This window comes from Ornithorhynchus anatinus, chromosome 9, assembly GCF_004115215.2.
Source record: "Ornithorhynchus anatinus isolate Pmale09 chromosome 9, mOrnAna1.pri.v4, whole genome shotgun sequence".
NCBI lineage: Eukaryota > Metazoa > Chordata > Mammalia > Monotremata > Ornithorhynchidae > Ornithorhynchus > Ornithorhynchus anatinus.
Window position 1 is genome coordinate 40,630,399 of NC_041736.1, and position 20,828 is coordinate 40,651,226.

At 61.9% G+C, this 20,828-nt stretch overlaps 2 protein-coding genes, 1 long non-coding RNA gene and 1 other non-coding gene across 7 annotated transcripts; 1 reads left to right on the forward strand and 3 right to left on the reverse strand.

Moving 5' to 3' along the window:
* The first annotated feature begins 650 nt into the window (after positions 1-650).
* OST4 (oligosaccharyltransferase complex subunit 4, non-catalytic) lies at positions 651-1,862 on the forward strand. The gene is made up of 2 exons (XM_016227256.3): positions 651-920; positions 1,705-1,862. Exon 1 carries the CDS (start codon positions 768-770, stop codon positions 885-887), a length of 120 nt encoding a protein of 39 aa, XP_016082742.1. The 5' UTR covers positions 651-767; the 3' UTR covers positions 888-920; positions 1,705-1,862.
* Positions 1,863-3,000: 1,138 nt separating this feature from the next.
* AGBL5 (AGBL carboxypeptidase 5) lies at positions 3,001-18,527 on the reverse strand. 2 transcript variants are annotated; one of them, XM_029072470.1, is made up of 16 exons: positions 18,469-18,527; positions 17,580-17,834; positions 17,170-17,341; positions 16,670-16,833; positions 15,954-16,131; positions 15,526-15,704; positions 14,393-14,822; positions 13,579-13,748; positions 13,153-13,288; positions 12,375-12,577; positions 10,992-11,224; positions 6,021-6,197; positions 4,547-4,659; positions 4,263-4,309; positions 3,806-4,073; positions 3,001-3,525 (listed from the first exon to the last, which is right to left on the reverse strand). In XM_029072470.1, exons 2-15 carry the CDS (start codon positions 17,801-17,803, stop codon positions 3,887-3,889), a joined length of 2,613 nt encoding a protein of 870 aa, XP_028928303.1. In that variant the 5' UTR covers positions 17,804-17,834; positions 18,469-18,527; the 3' UTR covers positions 3,001-3,525; positions 3,806-3,886. The 2 variants fall into 2 exon arrangements, with proteins under 2 accessions (XP_028928303.1, XP_028928302.1); XM_029072469.2 differs by lacking the exon at positions 18,469-18,527 and adding an exon at positions 18,097-18,293.
* Positions 18,528-19,420: 893 nt separating this feature from the next.
* TRNAA-AGC lies at positions 19,421-19,493 on the reverse strand. Its single transcript has one exon. It is a non-coding gene; the product is annotated as a tRNA-Ala (tRNA).
* A 211-nt stretch (positions 19,494-19,704) lies between these two features.
* On the reverse strand, positions 19,705-20,814 carry LOC120638614. Of its 3 annotated transcripts, XR_005660363.1 has the most exons (5): positions 20,510-20,814; positions 20,384-20,461; positions 20,258-20,335; positions 19,842-20,171; positions 19,705-19,796 (listed from the first exon to the last, which is right to left on the reverse strand). It is a non-coding gene; the product is annotated as an uncharacterized LOC120638614 (long non-coding RNA). The 3 variants fall into 3 exon arrangements; XR_005660362.1 differs by having other exon boundaries at positions 20,384-20,814; XR_005660361.1 differs by having other exon boundaries at positions 20,258-20,814.
* Positions 20,815-20,828: the final 14 nt, after the last annotated feature.

The window sequence follows — 20,828 nt, forward strand, 5'->3', positions numbered from 1 at the left end:
CGTTATTATTATTCTCTCTGCCTCAGTTCCCTCATCTGTCAAATGGGGATGGAGACGGTGAGCCTCACGGGGGACAACCTGATGACCCTGTCTCTCCCCCAGCGCTTAGAACAGTGCTCTGCACCTAGTAAGCGCTTAACAAATCCCAACGTTATTATTAACAAATCCCAACATTATTATGATCACTATTGAATGCATCTCTCTCCCCCAGTGCTTAGAACAGCGCTCTGCACCTAGTAAGCGCTTAACAAATCCCAACGTTATTATGATGATGATCACTATTGCATGAATCTATCTCTCCCCCAGGGCTTAGAACAGCGCTCTGCACCTAGTAAGCCCTTAGCAAATCCCAACGTTATTATTAACAAAATCCCAACATTATTATGATGGTGACCATTGCACGAGTTTATCTCCCCCAGCGCTTAGAACCGCGCTCTGCGCCTAGTGAGCGCTTCCCCGCTCCCCACGTGACTTTTTGCACACGGCCCGGCGCGGCCGCTCAGAGCCGCCCCTCCCCCCGGGCGGGGCCCCGGTGACGTCACGCCCCGCGGAGGCCACGCCCCCTGAGGGTTGCCCGGCAACGCCCCCCCTCCCGCCCGCCCGCCGGGAGCAGTCGAGACGGGGCGGCTAGAGAGGCCGGAAGCGGGTGGGCTGCGGCCTGCACTTCCGGCGAGGCGGCCGAGGCCGTGGTTTTACCTCAGCGGGGCGGGTGAGGGGGGGGCGTCGAGCTCTTCCCCTCCATCCCCGTCTGTCTCCCCCGCCGCAGGATGATCACGGACGTGCAGCTCGCCATCTTCGCCAACATGCTGGGCGTGTCGCTCTTCCTCCTCGTCGTCCTCTACCACTACGTGGCCGTCAACAACCCCAAGAAGCAGGAGGGAGGTTGACGGGTCCTCCCCCTCCCTCCCGAGGGACCCCAGGTAAGGGCCCGGGACCCTCGCCCTGAAAAAACAGTAATAATGTCACTACAAATAATAATAGAAATAAATAATAATAATTAGCAGTGGGGGAGACACGGGGGTCATCGGGGGGGGGGGGTCCCACAGTCTTCATCCCCCGTTTCCAGATGAGATCACTGAGGCCCAGAGAAGTGACTGGCCCACGGCCGCCCAGCTGACAAGTGGCAGAGCGGGGATTCGAACCCACGACCTCGGACTCCCCAGCCCGGGCTCATTTCCCTGAGCCAGGCCGCCGCTTAAACGCTCACTAGGGGCTGAGCACTGTTCTAAGCGCCGGGAGGGATCCAGGGTCATCAGGAGGTCCCACGTGAGGCTCCCCGGCTTCACCCCCATTTTCCAGATGGGATCCCTGAGGCCCGGAGAAGTGACTGGCCCGCCCAGGTGGCAGAGCACGATTCGAACCCACGACCTCGGACCCCCCCCCCCCCCCCAGCCCGGGCTCTGGCCACTGAGCCACGCTGCCTAAGCCCTTACGGGGTGCCAAGACCCGGGGGAGAACCAGGGTGATGAGCTGGTCCCACCTGGGGGCCCCCAGGCTTCGCCCCCATTTTCCAGACGAGGTCACTGAGGCCCAGGGAAGTGACTGGCCCACGGTCGCCCAGCTGACAAGGGGCAGAGCGGGGATTCGAACCCACCACCTCCCACTCCCCAGCCCGGGCTCTGGCCATTGAGCCGGGGGAGGGGCGGGGGGGGGGGAGGCGTCTCCCCCATAGCCCCCCTCATCTCCCCGTTTTGTGCCCTCTAGGCTGACGCCTGCCCCACGGAGCGGCTGGGCCGAGGATGCCCGAGCCGAGGATGGCACCCCCCTCGACCCCCCGAGGAGGCGACCGACACCGCAGGATCGGCCAGAAGCCGGCCGGGCAAAGGGGGGGGCGTCCATTAAACCATTCCCTTCGCTCTCGAGGCTCTGCTGGCTGACTGGGGGGAAGCGGGGCGCGCTTTCGGGGACCGCTGGCGCCCTCGGTCATCCATCATCCCTCAGACCCTCCCCCCCCCCACCCCGGGGACCGGTCCTGGGTGGGAGGAAAGGGCCGCCTAGGACGGAGGATGTCCGGTGGATCGAGGGAATGATAATTACGTTGGTCTTTGTTAAGCGCTGTTCTAATAATGATGATGTTGGTATTTGTTAAGCGCTTACTACGTGCCGAGCACCGTTCTGAGCGCTGGGGGAGACACGGGGGAATCAGGTCGTCCCACGTGGGGCTCCCAGTCTTCATCCCCATTTTCCAGATGAGGGAACTGAGGCCCCGAGAAGGGAAGTGACTTGCCCAAAGTCACACAGCTGACAAGTGGCCGAGCCGGGATTTGAACCCATGACCTCTGACTCCAAAGCCCGGGCTCTTTCCACTGAGCCACGCTGCTTCTCTAAGCGCTGGGGTAGACCCCGGGGGATTCGGGTTGTCCCACATGGGGCTCGCCGTCTTCATCCCCATTTTACAGATGAGGGGACCGAGGCACCGAGAAGTGAAGTGACTTGCCCGCAGTCACCCGGCTGACAGGTGGCCCAGCCGGGATTCGAACTCGTGACTTCTGACTCCAAAGCCCGGGCTCTTTGCACTGAGCCACGCTTGAAGGCGGGATGCGGGTAAGGGGACAGAGAGGGAAGGAATAATTACTACGTGCCAAGCACCGTTCTAAGCGCCGGGGAGGATACAAGGCGATCAGGCGGGGCTCGCAGCCTTAATCCCCATTTTACAGAGGGCCCCGTGAAGTGACTTGCCCACGGTCACGCAGCTGAGTGGCGGAGCCGGGATTTGAACCCATGACCTCCGACCCCCAAGCCCCGGCTCTTTCCACTGAGCCTCGCCGGAAGGCAGAGGAGTGGATCACTGAAGGCTTAGGCTTTGCCCTCTCCCCGGACAAGGGGAAACAAGCCCCGGTGGATTTGTCTGCAGGTGCAGAGAGGCCCCCTCCGGCCCCCTGTTTCGGAAACAAGATCACAGGCTTGAGGCCAGATGGGGGGGGGGAGACATGAAACCTCTTTTCTCACACTCCACCGTCTCACCTTTGCCCCCTGGACAAACGGCAGGTGCTGCCGGGGTTTTCCAAACAACCTTTATTTCTTCGGTCCTCCCCTCTCCAGGAAGCAAGTAAGAGCAGAGGCTGCCTTTAAATAGGGGCCCGGGACGGAGACCGATTCTCTCGACCCCACTGATATAAAAATATATATATATATATATATATATATATACACACACGTATGGAGAGAGAATCCGCAAAGCCCGAATGCTAGAGAGGGCGGTGGAGTCCGGCAGTTTACGTTTCTCTGATCCGTCCCCCGCTGGTGGCTTGTGTCGTGGCCCCGAATGGGGGGTAGGGGAGAGGGATCCCAAGGAGGTGCGGTTGCTTGGGGAGAAGGTGAGCACGTTCCCCGCTCGACCTCACCCCATCCAGTGGAGGCCCAGGAAAGCACCCAGCTGAGAGAAGCCCAGAGTCCGGATGGAAGAAATGTCACCAGGGACGCCCCCCTCCGCCACGCGCCTGGGGCCGGGCGTCGCCGTCAGGCAGGGAGAAAGGCGAGGAGGCCGGGACGGAACGGGACTGTGGGCGGGCGGCCCCGAGAAACCTGAAACGAAGAAAAAGGAAAGTCCGAGGGGGCCGGGGGGAGGTCAGCCGCTCCTCGGGAACCCCGCGGCCGGGGGGTTGGAAACGATCCCTGCACAAGCGGCTGGGGTGGAAGCCGCGTCCCCGCCTCTCTGGGACCCTGCGTCGTGGAGCTGGCGGGAGGAGTCGGAGCTGGTGGCGGGGAAGGGTGGAAGAGGCAGGGACGGGGCCGGGGACCGGCGAAAGGGTTCCCGGAGGGAGGCGAGGGCACGGCTCTGGGCTCCTGGCCCCCGGGTGCTCACCCTGCCACGGCGTTGCGGCGTAGACGGGACCAGGCTGAGGGGAAGGCTCTTCTCCCGAGGGTCTCCCCGCCGGCCCTGCCTTCACGGGCAGCAGCCCCTCGCCGGAAGCGAGGGCAGAACGGGGGGGCACCTGGCCGAGGCGGGGAGGCGTTGGGCGCGGGCTTCGCCGGCATCGAGTCCGGGGTTGGAGGGAGCTCGGGCGGAGGGGCCCGGTGGCTCCGGAGTAACGGGTCTCTCCGCGTAGGCGCCGGGGGTGGGGAGCACCTGACTGAGCAGAAGGGGCTCAGCGTGGAAAACGTCCCCCTGCTCTGCCGAGAGGAGTCTGTCCTTGGCTCCCCCGCTCGGCCCCCCGCCTAAGCCCGTTCAGAGGCCCGGGCGGCTCCGCCTGGTTTGGATCCCGGAGTCGGTGGCCGTTAGCGTTCCCGGGGGCGGCAGCGGCGGGGGGGTGGGCCGTTACCTGGGGAATCCGAGGCCCCTCCAGTCACGAACTCTCCTCGGACAGTTCTGAGCGGAGAGAGGAGCGGCTCAGGCCGGGGGGCATCTAAGAGGGGCTCCGGCCGGAGACGGGGGCCGAGGGGGAGGCTGGACGAGCACCCCCGGGGCGCAGCCCTCTGGTCGCGGGGGCAGCTCCGGGCCCCTGCTGCGTCTGCCCCTTCCCCCGATGCCGATGCCGTTAAAGGGACCGGGTCCCAGCGGGACGGTGACGCCGGAGGGTAGGCCGGGGGTGGCGGGAAGCGTTACCTGTAGCTGAGCCCTGCTGCAGGGGGCCTGGGGCCCGGCCCCTAACAGCCCCTTCCCGATGACCATGACAGCCCCCGGCTTGTCCCCTGAGGACAGGGCTGAGCAGCTGCTCCCTAGGGAACAAGAGACACCCGTCATCAGGGCAGAGAAGACCAAGGGGGCGTCCCACCTGGGTCTCGGTAAGGCCCGGTTCCTCGGGCTGACCCGGGAGCCCACGGGGCGGGGGGGGGAGGAATCACATCCCGTCTCTCTCAATCTTCTCGGGACATCCTCGTTCTCTGAAAAGCAGCCGCCACGGTCGTCTCCCTTTTGTGACTCTCCGTGATCGTGACTGCTCTCTATTTCCATCTGACCACGTCCGTCGCCGACGGAGCTGCCGCTATAGCTCTTCAGAGGCCCCGGGGTGAGGGAAATGAGACCGTATCCACGTGGGACCTTCTAGACGGTGAGCTCATTTTGGGCAGAGAACACGGCCACCGATTCTGTTGCACTGTACGCTCCCAAGCACCCGGTACGGTGCGCTGCACGGACACTCGTTGATTAACTGCTCTCCGGACCGGTTCAACGCCCCGCCTCCCCTCGACCGGAACCCAGTTTGTCCGGGAAGAATCCCGTTCGCCCAGAAAGGATTTGGCCCCAATCTATATGGGATTAATTGAGCCGTCCTGGATTCTGCTTGGCCATTTTACGGAATTCTGCCTGTGACCGCAGGATTCTGGGGCCTCTGCTGGTCCGAGAGTCAGAACCCAAGAGACCTGGAGCCTCCAGCTGACTGTGGTAGGAGTCGGGGGGCCGGGGTGTTGCCCCCCACCCCTCCCGGCCTGGTGACTGCAACCCGGGCGCTCGGCCACTCTCGTACTTCATCTCGCAGCCGGATCCTGGCGCTCCAAGGGGAGGGAGGAAATAACCGTCACACAGGTGGGGGTCCCTTCCCGCTACACCGAAACAGAGACACGCACGCAGACGAGAACACGTCCAAACATGTGTGCGGCAGATGTACGCGGGAAAGGCGAGAAGCCTCTGGCTCTCTCCACCCCGGGCCCTGATATTTCACGGCTCTTCAGAGCGGCGAGTTGAAGCGGGTGACCTCGTCCCGCTGCGGGAAGGGGCCCCGTAAAGAGGGGGAGGATGCGCCGCACACGTGAAGGGTTTTTTTCTTTTCTATTTTGGGCCACGTCTATAAAAAGTCATAAAATGTCAGTGTCCTCTGGAGGGAAGGGCCAGCCAGGGCGGCTGGGTTAGAGCAGGGTGGCCCGGCCCAGGAGAGCGGCGTCCGCCTCGGGCCCCGCCAGTCCGGGCTGCTCTCGGAGGAAGGACAGGCCAGGGGGCAGAGTGGGGGGCGGGCCAGGGGCCGGGAGGGGTGACGGGTGCTGGCTCAGAGTCTGGCGGTGGTGGTGGGGGCCGGCCCGGGCCCTGGCGGGCAGAGCCGGGAGGAGGGCGGCCAGCCCAGATGCCGGCAGCAGGGGGTACAGACCTGCTAGGCGGAGCGAGGCGGGCAGGGAGCAGCAGGGACCCAAACGGGGCGTGGGGGTCAGGCCGGAGGTGCGGGGGGCCAAGACCGGGGCCTGGGTCGGGGCCTGGCTGAAGCCGCGCCCAGGAGAGCGCAGGGTCAGTGGCTGCTGCCGCCGTCTCCTTTCCTGGCTCCGGGGCTCTGGGCAGAGGGGACACAAGCAGAGAGAAGGGCAGGTCAGCGTGGGGAGGGACAACCCCCGCTCGGCCCACTTCCCGGGGGGGAGCGGAGGGTTGTCCGGCCGCCCGGGCGATGCCCTTGCTGTGGCCTCCGCCGCTTCCGGGGCTCTCGACTCCCGACCGGGCTCGGCTGCCCGGTGCCGCCGGAGTCGGAAACGGCTGAGGATTTCCCAACTGGGACGGAAAGGCCCCGACCTGGTCTTCGGGGTCCCAGGAGCCCCGCCTGCCTCAGCGCCCTTCTCACCCTTCACTCCAGATCCAAAGTTGGCACCCAGGTGGGTCTGTGGAGGGCCGCTCCCCGGAATAGAAATCAGCCCCGCTGGCAGGAGGAGAACGCTTCCTTTCCGCTACCTCAGCTCGGCCCGTTCGGAAACCCAGAGCACGGACAGCCCGCGAGGAGGAAGCCGGGCCCGAAGTCCGTGCCCCAGGTTCTTTGTGGGGATGTCATAGCTCTGCCCCTTCCTTCCTCCCCCCGGTCTCCGCTCACTGGCTCTCTGAGGCCTCGGGGAATAATAATAATAATGTTGGTATATGTGCCGAGCACTGTTCTAAGCGCTGGGGTAGACACAGGGGAATCAGGTTGTCCCACGTGAGGCTCACAGTTAATCCCCATTTTCCAGATGAGGTAACAGGCACCGAGAAGTGAAGTGACTTGCCCAAAGTGTCACAGCTGACAAGTGGCCGAGCCGGGATTCGAACCCATGACCTCTGACTGAGGATAGGGGGCGGGGGCTGCCTCTCCCCAGCTCCTTTCTCTGCTGCAGGATTGGCAGGGCTGGCTCCGGACTGCCGCTACTAAGAGTATGTATTAAGCGCTTTCTGGGTACAGAGCACCGTATTGAACCCTAGGGGAGTATACAAGGTCGGTCTCTCTGCGTCCCATTGCTTCTGCCGGGGCTGAAGGGAGGGGGGTGGGTTTGGTGGGCCGGGAGGAAGGAGTGGGAGCAGAAGGAGCTCCAAGAGATGAGACGACGGGGGATGAGGGAGGGGAGCATCCGACACCCAAGATGACTTCGCCGCAGCCCCCATAGATGGGGGGGGGGGGGGGGTCGGGGAGAGGAGCCACCTGTCAAGCCCCGAATCACAGCGTGGAACTGCGGACTTGCTCTCGACCCATCCCCTCTGCTGTCCGGCGGCGGACAGCGTGTCCCTGCCGGCCCCCTCCCGCCGCCCGAGGGATGCTGCTGTTGCCGCTGAGGCCCGCCACCCCAGACCATGCCGACAGCCAGGACAGCTGCTGCAGGGGAGAGGAAGGGAAGTGTGGGGGAGTGAGCAGCACCGCTGGGGCCACTCCGAGTGGGGGAAGTGGAGCCTGTGCCAACCACAGAGCACAAAAGCAGATGGGGCTGAAGGAGGCCTGCACAGTGAGGGGGCGGGGGAGGGAGGAAGGGGAGAGTCGATTCTTTCTACCCTCCCAGTTGCCGGCTGGGGAAGGGTTCCTGGCAATTGTTGCCTGGGAGCGGGACCCCTAAATTCCGCTCCCCGCCCCAGGTGACAAAGGTGGGGCGAGAGCAAAGGGGGGGGGGGTGGCTTCCTGCATTCTGGGGAGCACAGTGCTCTGCGCGTGGTAAGCGCTCAAAAAAATCCCACTGCTTGATTTAGAGCTGCTTAAGAATTTTCCTCAGGGTGACGGTTCTAGGAGGAAAATCCCCGAGAAGCAAATTTCGGCGGATTGAAAGCCCTCTGAGATTTCATTTGGAGCGTGGAGGCCAATTTGGGGTAGAGCACTGAGGGAGTAAAGGCGACGAGAGAAAGAGAGGGAGGGAGGGTGAGACAGAGGAGCAGGCAAAAGGATAAGAGGGAGGAAGGGAAGAGGCCACTAGAGACCGTCTCAACTCCCTCTATTTGAATGGCTTTTGGCTGAGAGCTAGGCCGGGGATGGGGAGGAGCCTGGCTTAGAAATTGGGCATTATTCTGCACGCAGGCACGACCATACACACATTGCGCGTAGTGTACAAGCAGGTTGGGGCAATTGGAAGTCGCAGCAGCTGTGCCATTGCCCCCTTCTGCTCCTGATCAGCCTCAGCTGGATTTGGATGCCAAGTTGGCATAACGATAATTATTATTATTATAATCCTTGTACTTGTTAAGTCTTTACTATGTGCCAGGCAGACGGGGTTGGAGACAGTCCCTGTCCCACATGGGGCTCAAAGTCTTAATCCCCATTTTACAGGTGAGGGCAGGATGCCTAGTGGAGAGAGTACGGGCCTGGAAGTCAGAAGGTCCCGAGTTCTAGTCCCGGCTCCACCGCTTGTCTGCTCTGTGATCTCGGCCAAGTCGCTTAACTTTTCTGGCCTCAGTTACCTCATCTGTAAAATGGAGATGAAGACCGTGAGTGCCGTGTGGGACACGATTCACTTTTATCTATTCCAGCGCTCGGTACGGTGCCTGGCACGTGCACACAGTAAGCACTTAAATACAATGGGAAAAAAAAAAAGGAGGTAACTGAGGCACGGAGAAGTTAGGTGATTTGCCCAAAGTCACATAGCAGACAAACGCGGAACCGGGATTAAGACCCGGGTTCTGAGTCCCAGGCCCCTGCTCTATCCACTAGGCTATACTGCTTCTCTGCCCGAGGGGGCCCGGCTCCCCGCCTCCCTTCCGATGTAATGCCTTGGCTCTAAAGGATGTTTCTGAAAGTTTACTTGGACGGACTGAGGAGGATGTGGGGAGGGGAGGGAAGGGTCTCAAGGCACATCTGGTAGGGTGGAAAGAGGACAAAACTCAGCCTGGCGAATACGGCCCAAGCCTGGGAGTCGGAAGGTCTAATCCCAGCTCTGCCACTCATCTGCTCTATGACCTTGGGCAACTCAGCTTCTCTGTGCCTCAGTTATCTCATTTTTAAAATGGGGATTAAAACTCTGAGCCCCATGTGGGATACAGACTGTGTCCAAATAGCTTGTTTTTACCCCAGCATTTAGTACGGTGCCTGGCACATACTAAGTGCTTGACAAATACCATTAAAAAAAAAGGTCCTTCACTACAGGCCTGTTTCTTATTCAGTCATATTCTGTGCAGAGCCTCTATTAAGCCCCTGGGGGAGAGGGGGCACAAAGCAGAGTTAGTAGGCCCGATCCTGCCCTCAAGGAGCTCACAATCTAACGGGTGAGACGCACTGAACTGATTTTCTTCATCGGAGGAAGAAGTGGCTCCATATGTGACTTGTTGCTTAAACAGTAGAGTAGGTAAGCGGACGTGTCCGGAAGGGCTACAGGGGGTCGGCTGTGAGCTCCCTACGGGGGTCTGCCTCTCCAGAAAGGGGTTGGGTAGCCCTGGCTCTGTCTTGCTTGGCTCCCCGGCCACCTGCGGTCCCAGAGAAGGAAGGGGAGAGGAGTGCTAGGGGCTGAAAATCCTAGAAAGGAGGAAGCGGGGTTACCGGGATCTCCCGGATGGGGATGTGAGACCGGACCCGGGGGCCGGCCGAGCGGAGGCGGATAATTCAGCTCTAAGCACGGAGCCAACTTCCTGACAGACGAGGCGACTGAGGCCCCCCGGCACGTCTAGTTGCATTGGCGCTTCTGGGCTGGAGCCCCCAGCCCCCTCAGTGCTGGTCTACGTGGCTGTGAGCCCAGGGATACTCATTTGGAGTTGGTCTTCCCCCAGCCCTAGAGAAGGCAGTCGAGGCCTTTAGGCCGTCCCGGGGGGCAAGGCCGCTGCTCAGGATCTAGAGCGTCCTGCAGCCAGGGTATTCCTGGGGATGCCCACCAGTCCCCCATGGCCCAGTTTGCTCGTCCCTCTCCCCCTCCCTCCCGAGGACAGACCCCGGCCCTCAATCCTGGAGGCGGCCCGGCCAACCGGCTCCTCCAAAGACTTTGCCCACGGGCGCCGAGCCAAGGCCGGGCAGCGCCGGCCGTGGGCTGGGAGGGCCGGACCCCGGGTCGGGCTGGTGGAGAGCTGGAATAAAAGCGGCCCGTCATCTGCGAGGCCGTGGAGCCCCCGACTAGCCTCAGTTACCTCCCATCAGGGCTCTCTGCGGCTTGGACTCCGGGGTCCTGCTCCACGCTCCCCGAGGCAAAGGAGACCTGCAGCTCCTTCTGGCCGGCTCTCAGAGACCCAGAGCCTCAGCCTGCATTTTCTCTTACCTGGCCCGGCTCCCCCAAGCCCGGGATTGGGGTGCGGAGAGGTGGGACGGTGAACGGCTAAATCCTTCGGACCCCCGTTTCCCTCCTCGGAGCTTTGGGGCTGGCCGATTCCGGACGCCTTGGGGAGACCCTGGAGCTAGGCTAGATTCATAGATCCTCTCAGAGGGCCAGGTTAGCGCAGCGTGGGCTCCGGGGCGGAGCCCTTCCCGAGGCCTTTAGGATACACCTGGGATCTCACCAAACTGGCCACCTGAGCCCCTGAGCCTTGAGTCCGGAAACCCATCCCATCTCCGCTTCTTCAGCTCTGCCCACAGGAGTCCACACCGAGGAGAAGTCGAGTCCTTTTCTGCCCGTCCCGACCGCCCAGGGCAGAAACCGAACGACGTCTCGCTGGTTCTTTCCAGCTCCCAGGACGGCTCCCTGGGCTCTGGCGTGGAGGGGCCTGGGGCTCCGGCCCGGGGCTGCAATGTGGCCCCCGGGCCCCCCGCCATCGCCGCTCCCGCCGTCGCGGGGAACACCAAGGTCTCAGGAGAAGCTGCGGGTTCCGCTACAAACCGGTTTTATTGGTTCAGCCCTTGGTCCCGGAATCGGCACCGATCTTCACGGCTGTCTCTTCCCCCAGCAACACCACAAACTGTGGAGCACCTGCTGAAGAGGCTCCCAGCCCAGCTTACCTCTCACGGAGCCCAGGACCCGCTGGTTGCCCTTCTGGGGGCTGGGGCCCAGGCCTGGGAGCCCGGGGGGCCCGCCGCCGCCGCCGCCGCCGGGGAAAGGAAAGCTGGGCGAGGCCTGGAGGAGCGGAGAGTTCTGCTGGTTGCCGCCGCCGGTCCCGTTCCCGCCGACGGCCCCCACGCCGAAGCCGCGGGCCCGGCTCAGGGCCATCTCAGAGCAGGAGCTGGGGAAATGGCTAGGGGAAGAAACGGGAGAACGCGGGGATGAAGCCGGGCCCGGAAGGGGGCCATCCCGGCCCCTCCGGTGGCTTCCCGTACACCGGCCCCTCTCCTTGCTTCCTCCACCTGGTGGGAAGCCCGAGGGCGCGGTAGGAATTGGGGGAGGGAGGGGAGGGTGGGAGGAATGGAATGGGAGCTTCTGGAAGTGGGCGGGGAGGGTGTTCTGGCGGGGTTCGGCCGGGCCTCGGCCGTGTGTTGTGGGGAGGGGGTGAGGGAGGGGTAGCGTTCCCCGTGAGCTGCAGGAGTGTACACCGGCAGATTACCGGCACGGCACGATCCACGTGCCTAAGGGCTCCCTGAGCATTGGTCCCCACATCAGCCAATGAAGTCATCTCTGGGGGGGGTGAGGGGAGAGGCTGGGCGGAGGGAGGGAATGACATAAAAGTCAGTGCCGGGGAGTGGGAGAGAGCACCTCACCCCGCCCTCGTCTCGAGCTGGGCTGTGGCCAAAGGGCGCGGGAGTCTGAGGTCGATGGCAGCAGCCAGTCCCCCCTCGCTCCCAGCCGTCACCCCCGGGTGACCGGGAGGAGGACGACGGGACGACTCCATCGCCGCTCTCTCCTCCCGCCACGACCCGCCCCCCTTCCGGACTCCGTCCTCACTTAGGAGTCTCTCTAGAACTGCTCCCCTCTTCCAACCCTTCCCTCGCCGGGACTCTCTCTATACTGTACCCTCTATTCGACCCTGCCCCCATCCCGGAGTGCCTCTAGGACTGCTCCCCTTTCCTCACCAGGACCGTTCCCCTCTATTCGTCCCTGCCACCATCCCGGAGCGCCTCTAGGACTGCTCCCCTTTCCCGCCCCTTTTCCTCACCAGGACTCTCTCTAGGATCGCTCTCCTCTATTCCCCCTCCCACCACCCTGAAGTCTCTCTGGGACTGCTCCCCTCTCCCACCCCTTCCCTCACCGGGACTCTCTCTAAGACTGTTCCCCTCTATCTTCCCCCCTCCACTGACCTGGAGTCTCTCTAGGACTGCCCCCCTCTTTCCCCTGAGTTGGGAGTCTCCTCTAGGACACCTCCCCGTCTCTTCCCCGGGACGGGGAAGAGTCCGGAAATCCCTCTCGGATCGCCCCCCTCCCGCTCCTCCACTCCATGCCATTCGCCTTACTTGGAACCCTTGGGTGCTGCCCGGGGGCCTCTCCTCTTGCCGCTGCTCAGACTCAGGCTGGTGCCCGGTCCCCGGCTGTTGCGCACGTGCCTCAACATCCAGGCTCGGAGGTTGGTGAGGCAGCTGTGCTCCGAAAGCACGATGCGGGGCCAGGGGTTACATTCCGCCATATCCAGAGCTGCGATGGCTACCGCCCGTCCCACCTGCCGAGGGAATGGGAGGCTGGCTCAGCGAGGGCCGGACGCCCTGAAACGGGGGCCGAGGCCGGGGTGCAAAAAGCCGCATGCGGGGAGGACGGGAGGAGCTAATCCGGAAGTGAGGCCTGCAACCTGGCCCGGGTGGGCTCCTCCCAGTTGTCCTCTCTCCCGGGGCGTTCTGGGATCGAGGGAGCGGGTGACTCCTCTGCAGAGCGAGCTGCTCGGGACCCTTTGGGGAGCACCATCCCTGCTCTCCGGTGGCCCCCGGACCTCCCCCACACCGCCCTCGGGGGGTAGGCGAGTCTGTTCCTGTTTGACGTGAGGCGAGGGGGCACCCCTGGAGAAGCAGCAGCAGAGGCAGCGGGTCGGGGGGGCGCTCGGGTGGGGGACTGGAAGGGCCCTACCCTGTACAGGAAGAGCCAACTGCGGCCATGTAGGCGGTAGCTTGTGCACCTGGAGGGCCTGTGGGGCCAGAGCGTGGCGGGTCAGGTCGACGGAGGGAGGGCGGGACGGCCCCTTGGCTTTCGGGCTCCCCCTTAGTGCTGTCGCGCTGCCCGCTCTGTTGCCCGTGAGCCCGTTACCTGCTCAAACAGCTCTACGGTGTAGCGAGAGGGGAAGGCGGGCAGGGGAGGGGGGCTGGCTCGCCCGTTGTCGTGGCAGGCAGCGGGGATGCTGTTCACCGACCGTCCCGTGTTGTAGTTGCATTCGAGCGTGTAGCTGAGACACAGAGACCCCGTCACTACCCCGTTTAGACAGACACTGCCAGTTGGGATGGGGGGGGCCTCTACCAGGAGAGCGTGAGGGGGCCGGGGCCGGGGGGGACCGGGGATGTTCCCATCAGCTGCGGTAGCCTAAGGAGGCCCGAGGTGGCCTCGCTGAGGTCTCAGGGTCAGTCAGCCCGGGACGGTTTTGCGTTCCCCCTCTCCACACTGGGCCGTGAGTAGGGGCTTCCCGGGACACCCATCCTCCCTTCTTGAGCCCTCCCGGCCCCGAGGCCCGGCTCCCACCTGTGGATGATTCCTGAGGCTTTGTGGATGGCCACCCGGCCACTGCCCTCCTTCGACAGGCCATCGCGCCGGTCCCTGGCGTACATGTTCTTCTCCGAGAAGTTGCAGCCCTGGAAGTCGAAGTGTGCAGAGTTCAAGGAGATGAGCTTCGGGTACAGCATGTTCTCCACCTGCGGGCGGTGCGAAGGAGGGAGCCGGATCAGAGGCGGGAGAAGGGGGACCGGCTCGCCGACGGAGGCGGGAGCGGGGAGCCGGCTCGGGGACGGAGACGGGAGACGGGGAACCGGCTCAGAGGCAAAGGCGGATGGGGTCGGGGGTGGGGAAGTAGCACAGAGGTCGTGGTGGAGGGTGGAGTGGGGAGACAGGGGAGGGGAAGAAGCCTGGGTCTCCACCGCTCTAGCTTCCCCTAACGTACAGAGATGGGGGAGTCCCTCAGTATTTGCCATCGATTAAGGCAGCGCACCTGAGAGCCTGGACCGGCTCAGGCCCCGGAAAGGGCGGTGAGGGCTAGTCGACCGCGCACGCAAGTTGCCCCCCGCAAAGGCTGTGCATTCTCAATCTCTCCCCTCGGCGAGGGAAAGAAAACCCATCTCCCCTTTTGGCAAGTCTCTCCAGGTTGATGTTCTCAGAGTAACTTGCGAGTGACCCAGGCCCCAGAAGAATCCCTGCTCCATCTGCCCGGCCTGGCCCAACGCCCTCCCTGCCTCCGGTCTGCCCTACGAGGCTCTCTGTCCCCCCTCCGCTCCCCCAAGGTCCCCAACCCAGGTCTTCTCCGGAGGCCCCCCCACCCCTGCATGAACCACAGGGTGCCCACCTGGGCGCTCTCGTCACTGAAGTTGTTCCCGTACATGAAGCAGCCCCTCTTGGAGGCGTGGCCGTGCAGGTCCACGTAGTAGGCCACGCCGCTTTCCTGTGGGGGGATGACCTCCTCGGCCACCGGCCCGCGAAGCTCACCCGAGCCGGGGGCCAGGATCCACAGGCTGCCGGGGTCCCGGTCGCCCGGCTCGGCCCGGACCCAGGGTTTGGGGCGGCCCCCGCTGGATCGGGGTTTCAGCTGGGCCCCGTTGTGGAGATTATCGGCTCGGTCGAGGAAAGAGAAGGGGGCCGCCGGCGGGAGGTGCGGGCCCAGGCGCGAGTGGACGTGGTGGTAGAGCAGCACCGCCTTGGCCCCGTAGATCGCCGGGTGCAGGACGGCGTCCGGCTTCAGATACTGACGGTTCAGGTTCACCCCTCGCGAGTCCGTGCTGTGGGAGAAGCAGGGTTACAGCGGAGCCCGGTAGGTTCCGGCAGAGAGGGATGGGTGGCTCGAGGGAGCCCAGGAGGAGGAGCAGCGGGAGGGAGAGGAGGAGTTAGAGGAAGAGCAAGGCTGAAAGGCTGCGGGGCCGCCTTCCCCTGGCACGGGAACAGATCCCTTCGGCCTGAGCCGTTCCTGGGCACTGTGGGACTTGAGACAAAACCCCGAGGGCTGGGCTGGCTCCCAACAACAACTTGCCAACCAGCGGGAGTCGGGGGAGTCTGAGAAGAGGAAGTGCCTTCCAGCTTTCCAGCCTCTGAACCCCCTGCACTGAACGGGGCCCCGGGTCCCAGGGGACGATTTGGTTCTGCCCCAGGTCTGGGGTTTGATCCTGAAAAGGAGTGGGGCCTGGGGGAATGTCTGCCATTCGCCAGCCCCTCTCCTGCCTGGGAAGGGCCTTGCCCGCAGTCCCCCCTCCGACCCCGCGCTCCCTCAGCCTTCCAGCGGGTCCCCGGGAGAGGGCAAGTGGACGTTCCGCTTTGAGGGGCAGTGAGGGTGAGGGGCAGGGGGGCAGTGCCTCCTCAGGGGGCAATCAGTATTCAGCCCAGGGATGGGTGGGAGCGGGGAGAGGCTCTCACCGGGAGTCAGAGGTCGGGGGCGAGGGGAAGGAGAGGGACGGGGGAGGAGGAGACTGGCGGGGGGGGAGAGCTCACCGGTAGTGGCCCCGCACCACACCATCTGGGTTCAACATGGGAATCAACTTGAAGACGAAGAGACGACGCAAGGTTTGGGCCCGGGGGTCGTCGGGCCGCAGGATGAAGTCCAGAAAGCCGTTGAAGACGAAACTGGAGGGCGTCTCCCCGGGGTGGACCCTGCTGCTCAAGAAGAACACCTAGGGTGGGGAGGGAAGCGACATGCGGCCTGTCAACTGCGGGGGCGGGCTGGCTGGCCGGCCGGCTGGCTGCTGGGGACACAGCGGCGGGGGGACGAGGGCAGGGTGGATGGCACTCTTGGCCTGGAGTGTAGGCCGGGGCCGCCAGAGGCTGGCCGAATGCCCCACTGGGCTGGCCCGGCTCGATCCTAGCTCCTCCCCTCCTCCCTCCCGCCCCGCCACCCCTCCCCGGCTCATCGGCTCACTCACCCTCTTGCCGGAGAAGCAGAAGGGCCGGGGAGTGCTGGTGTCAGGAAACAGCTGGTCCAGTCGGGGCTCTCGCTCCTCCTGCCGCCCATGGCAGGAGCTGACCGTGAGCAGGTCCACACGCAGCCCATCCAGAGAATAGCACAGGAGTTCCCGGTGGTAGTAAATGGAGTCCAGGGGGCTGGAGGGATAGGGGGCATCAGGCCAGGGGAGGCCCTCAGGGTCCTCAGTGCAGAGATGGGAACGGGGACGGGGGAATGGGCAGTTCCCTGCAGTCAACTCGACCTCTGAGACCTTCCAGGTGGGGATGATGAGGAACTGGGCTACGTCAGACCAGCTGGGACAAGTCTGGATCGCAGGGCGGATCCTTGGGACCTCCCCGGTCCGGGCTGACGCTCCAGTTATAGGAAAGCCGAGTGCTCGTGGCTCAGGCGTGAGTCTCGAGATGCTCGGATTTGACCCGGAAGGGAGGCTCCCCAAGGTGAGCAGGAAAACTTGGCCAGAGTCCCAGAGGGGATTCGGGAATGGACGGGTGGGATCCCAGTGCCACTTCCCGGCCCGGCCCCCCGTGCCCACCGTTGCCTCCGGCGAGGCGGCTCCCCGAGAGGCACTGCCACTCTCAGGTACGGGGGAGCTCCCCGGCACCTGGCTTGATATCCTTGCCCCTCCCTCACCTTCCCTGGTTCTAGCAGGGCTCCACCCAGGGTTCCCCACGGCACCTGTTAAGGGAATGGTGGTCCTCTCGGAAGCGCTGGTCGAGCTGGTTCAGCAGCTCCTGGCAGTCACTGTAGGAGAAGGGGTAGCAGAAGGCGAAGAAGGTGGTGGCCCCGCGGCCCTCCAGGAAGCGGTGAATGAAGGACAGCACAAATTGCGTGTCTGTCATCTGGGAGGACGGAGGGGGCAGAGAAGGGAACGACGACCGGCCCGGTCAGCCTGGCCTTCTGGCCGGTAATCCGGCCTCTCGCCCCCACCGCCCTGGCAACCGGCCCCACTCTTACTGGGGTCTTGGCTCCCCGGCCCACACTTCGCTTTTCTAGCCTCGGGACGCGGAAACGTGGAAAGTTCGGGGAGGGAAGGAGTCAGAGTTGAGACCCAAACAGCCTCTCTGGTGTTGTAAGAGGCGGGCCTTTCCCTGCTTCCCCGGAGGGAGGACCTCTGTACCCTGCTCCTCCGTCTCAACCCGCAGATTAGCCCCCGCACTGCCCTGCGAGGGTTGTACCTCAAAGGTGGGCCGGTCGCGGACCCGCTCCCAGCGGGGACGGGTGGGCAGAGTGCGCACGAAGGGCGCCATGCCCTGAGAGTACAGCTTGCTCTGCTTGTTCATGTTCATGATGTTGATCTTGATGAGTTTTCCTGGAACGCCTCCCCGCACGCTGAAATAGAACCAGGACCTGTGGGGGCAAGTGAGAAGGGAAGGATGATTGGGAAGGCAGAGGATGAGAGACCCCCTAGATCGGGGAACGGGAGGAGGTGCAGGGCGGTCGGTCGGTCGGAGGGCGGCGGGAGGGAGAAGAGCGGGAATGGGAAGATGGTGGTGGTCGGAGGGGTCGGGGGAGGGTTGGGGCAAGGTTAGGGGAACCGACGGGAGAGGGCTCGGGGGCTCTGACCATCGTCCCTCCCGCTCCGTACCTGTTCCCATTCTCGAACTCAGTCTCGGCACAGTCGGGCCTCGTCCACACGTTGAACTCGTAGTCCGGGACGGGGGAGATGCTGCCGGTGGGGAGCGGGCCCCCGCCCCCCTCCCCCTCACCAGCCTCAGGCTCCACCTTCTCCACATGGGCCAAGTTCCCCGAGTCAAAGCGGGAACTGAAGAGCAACCCCCCACAGCGCAGTTCCATGGTAAGGCCGGGCATGCATCCTCCTGCCCCAAACTGGCCCTTAGAGCTGGGAAAAGAAAAGAAGAGAAGCCGTGAGCATAGGCCCTAGGGGTTGCCCCGGAGCTTCCCGGAGAAAGCTGGGAAGACGCGCCCGCCGGGTCCCTCGGCCTTGAGGGCCGGGGATCCAAATCGACCCCATCGTGCTACCGTCCGGTCTGCCCCGCTCTCCAAATCCCCTGGAGTTGCACATTCTGCTTTAGCCAGACTGAGAAGCGCAGGAGTCTTCCGGCCCCACGGCTGAGGATGGATCGAAGCCAGGTGGCACCCACCAGAATGCAAAATCGTAAGAGGGCCAGTAGGAGACCATGCTCAGCTCCAGCCTGGGGCCCTCCACCACTGTCAAGAGCCGCTCTGCAGCTCTCCTTGGCCTTCCACCTGCTGGAGAAGCGGCCCACTGGGGTGGGAGCGGGGGGTGGCTTGCATCCTGACCTCCCATGCCTCAGTTCCCACCCCGAGCTGCAAGCCTGGACCTTTTGGCTTTGGACTGGAGGGTTGTCAAGGCCTAAGTGTGCAGGAGCGAGCTGCCCGGGGGGGGAGGAGCAAGGGGGCGAGGCCTGGGCTGGTCCTTGGGGTGGAGGGATGGTTGGGTGGAGCTGGGGAGGGGGGGCCACGGGGCCTGAGCCCCGCATGGAGCCCCTCACCTCTCTCCGCTCGCTCTCCCGCACCGCACAGCACCGCAGCGGCCCCTCGGGCAGCCCCACCCTCCCCCCCCCCCGACCCCCAGCCCGGGCCTCAAACAAAACCAGAGAGCGGCCGGGCCGGGGCCCAGTTCTGCCCGGGAACAACAACGCCCGCGCCCATTGGCCGCCGCCGCCCACCCGCCCAGCAAAACCCACCCTCATTGGTCCGCAGGGGCAAGGCCGCTTCTCCCCCCTCCCCACACCTGCTGGGGTGAGAGGAGCCACTTTCAGCCTCCCCTCCTCCCATTCATTCATCCAGATTGAGCGCTTACTACTACTACTGTCTCCCCCGGCGCTTAGAACGGTGCTCGGCACATAATAAGCGCTGAACAAATACCAACATTATTAATAATGATGGTATTTGTTCAGCGCTTACTACGTGCAGAGGCGCTGGGGTTAGATACAGGGTAATCAGGTTGTCCCATGTGGGGCCCACAGTCTTGATCCCCATTTTACAGATGAGGTCACTGAGGCACTGTGCTAAGCGCTCGGACCATCCCTGCCCAATGACGGGCTCGACGTCCAAACGGGGGAGACAGTAAAGCAGAACATCAGCGAGATAAATAGAATCACAGCAATATACACCTCATTAAGTACATAAGTAGGGTAATAAATAATATATATATAAATATGCACAGTGCTGAGGGGAGGGAAGAGGGGGAATGGGGAGGGGAATCAGCCCCCCACTCTGCGGGAGCTGGTCCTGTCGCCCCAATCTTCTGCTGGAGGTCCAGGGGCAACTTGGAGACGGTTAGTGACCGTTAGAGCAAGTTCATAACTTCAATGAACCCCCTGTCAGGGGTCCAGGGAACCGAGATCGATCAAGAAATAGAAACAATGCCAACGAGGCGCGATCGTAAATGCGTGCGATCATTTAATGAATTCACTAATTGATAGCAAAAAAAAAAATTACTGGAGGATGCGGGCATCGATCCCGCTACCTCTCGCATGCTAAGCGAGCGCTCTACCATTTGAGCTAATCCCCCTGCCTGAAAGCCGCCTTCTCTTCGAACCTATGTGAATTAAATACTCAAGGAGGCCTTTAGGGGGATTAAAGATGGGAATTAGGGTATTTATTATGTACTTACTGTTCTAAGAAGAGCTGGGGTAGATGCAAATTCTCTTACTTCTCTTCGAACCTGGGTGAATTAACCACTCAAGGAGGCCTTTAGGGGAAGTAATAGGAATTAGGGTATTTATTATGTACTTACTGTTCTAAGAAGAGCTGGGGTAGATGCAAATTCTCTTACTTCTCTTCGAACCTATGTGAATTAACCACTCAAGGAGGCCTTTAGGGGAAGTAATAGGAATTAGGGTATTTATTATATACTTACTGTTCTAAGAAGAGCTGGGGTAGATGCAAATTCTCTTACTTCTCTTCGAACCTGGGTGAATTAACCACTCAAGGAGGCCTTTAGGGGAATTAAAAATGGGAATTAGCATATTTATTATGTACTTACTGTTCTAAGAAGAGCTGGGGTAGATGCAAATTCTCTTACTTCTCTTCGAACCTGGGCGAATTAACCACTCAAGGAGGCTTTTAGGGGAATTAAAAATGGGAATTAGGGTATTTATTATGTACTTACTGTTCTAAGAAGAACTGGGGTAGATGCAAATTCTCTTACTTCTCTTCGAACCTATGTGAATTAACCACTCAAGGAGGCCTTTAGGGGAATTAAAAATGGGAATTAGGGTATTTATTATGTACTTACTGTTCTAATAGGAATTAGGGTATTTATTATGTACTTACTGTTCTAAGAAGAGCTGGGGTAGATGCAAATTCTCTTACTTCTCTTCGAACCTGGGTGAATTAACCACTCAAGGAGGCCTTTAGGGGAATTAAAAATGGGAATGAGGGTATTTATTATGTACTTACTGTTCTAAGAAGAACTGGGGTAGATGCAAATTCTCTTACTTCTCTTCGAACCTATGTGAATTAACCACTCAAGGAGGCCTTTAGGGGAATTAAAAATGGGAATTAGGGTATTTATTATGTACTTACTGTTCTAAGAAGAGCTGGGGTAGATGCAAATTCTCTTACTTCTCTTCGAACCTGGGTGAATTAACCACTCAAGGAGGCCTTTAGGGGAATTAAAAATGGGAATCAGGGTATTTATTATGTACTTACTGTTCTAAGAAGAGCTGGGGTAGATGCAAATTCTCTTACTTCTCTTCGAACCTATGTGAATTAACCACTCAAGGAGGCCTTTAGGGGAATTAAAAATGGGAATGAGGGTATTTATTATGTACTTACTGTTCTAAGAAGAGCTGGGGTAGATGCAAATTCTCTTACTTCTCTTCGAACCTGGGTGAATTAACTA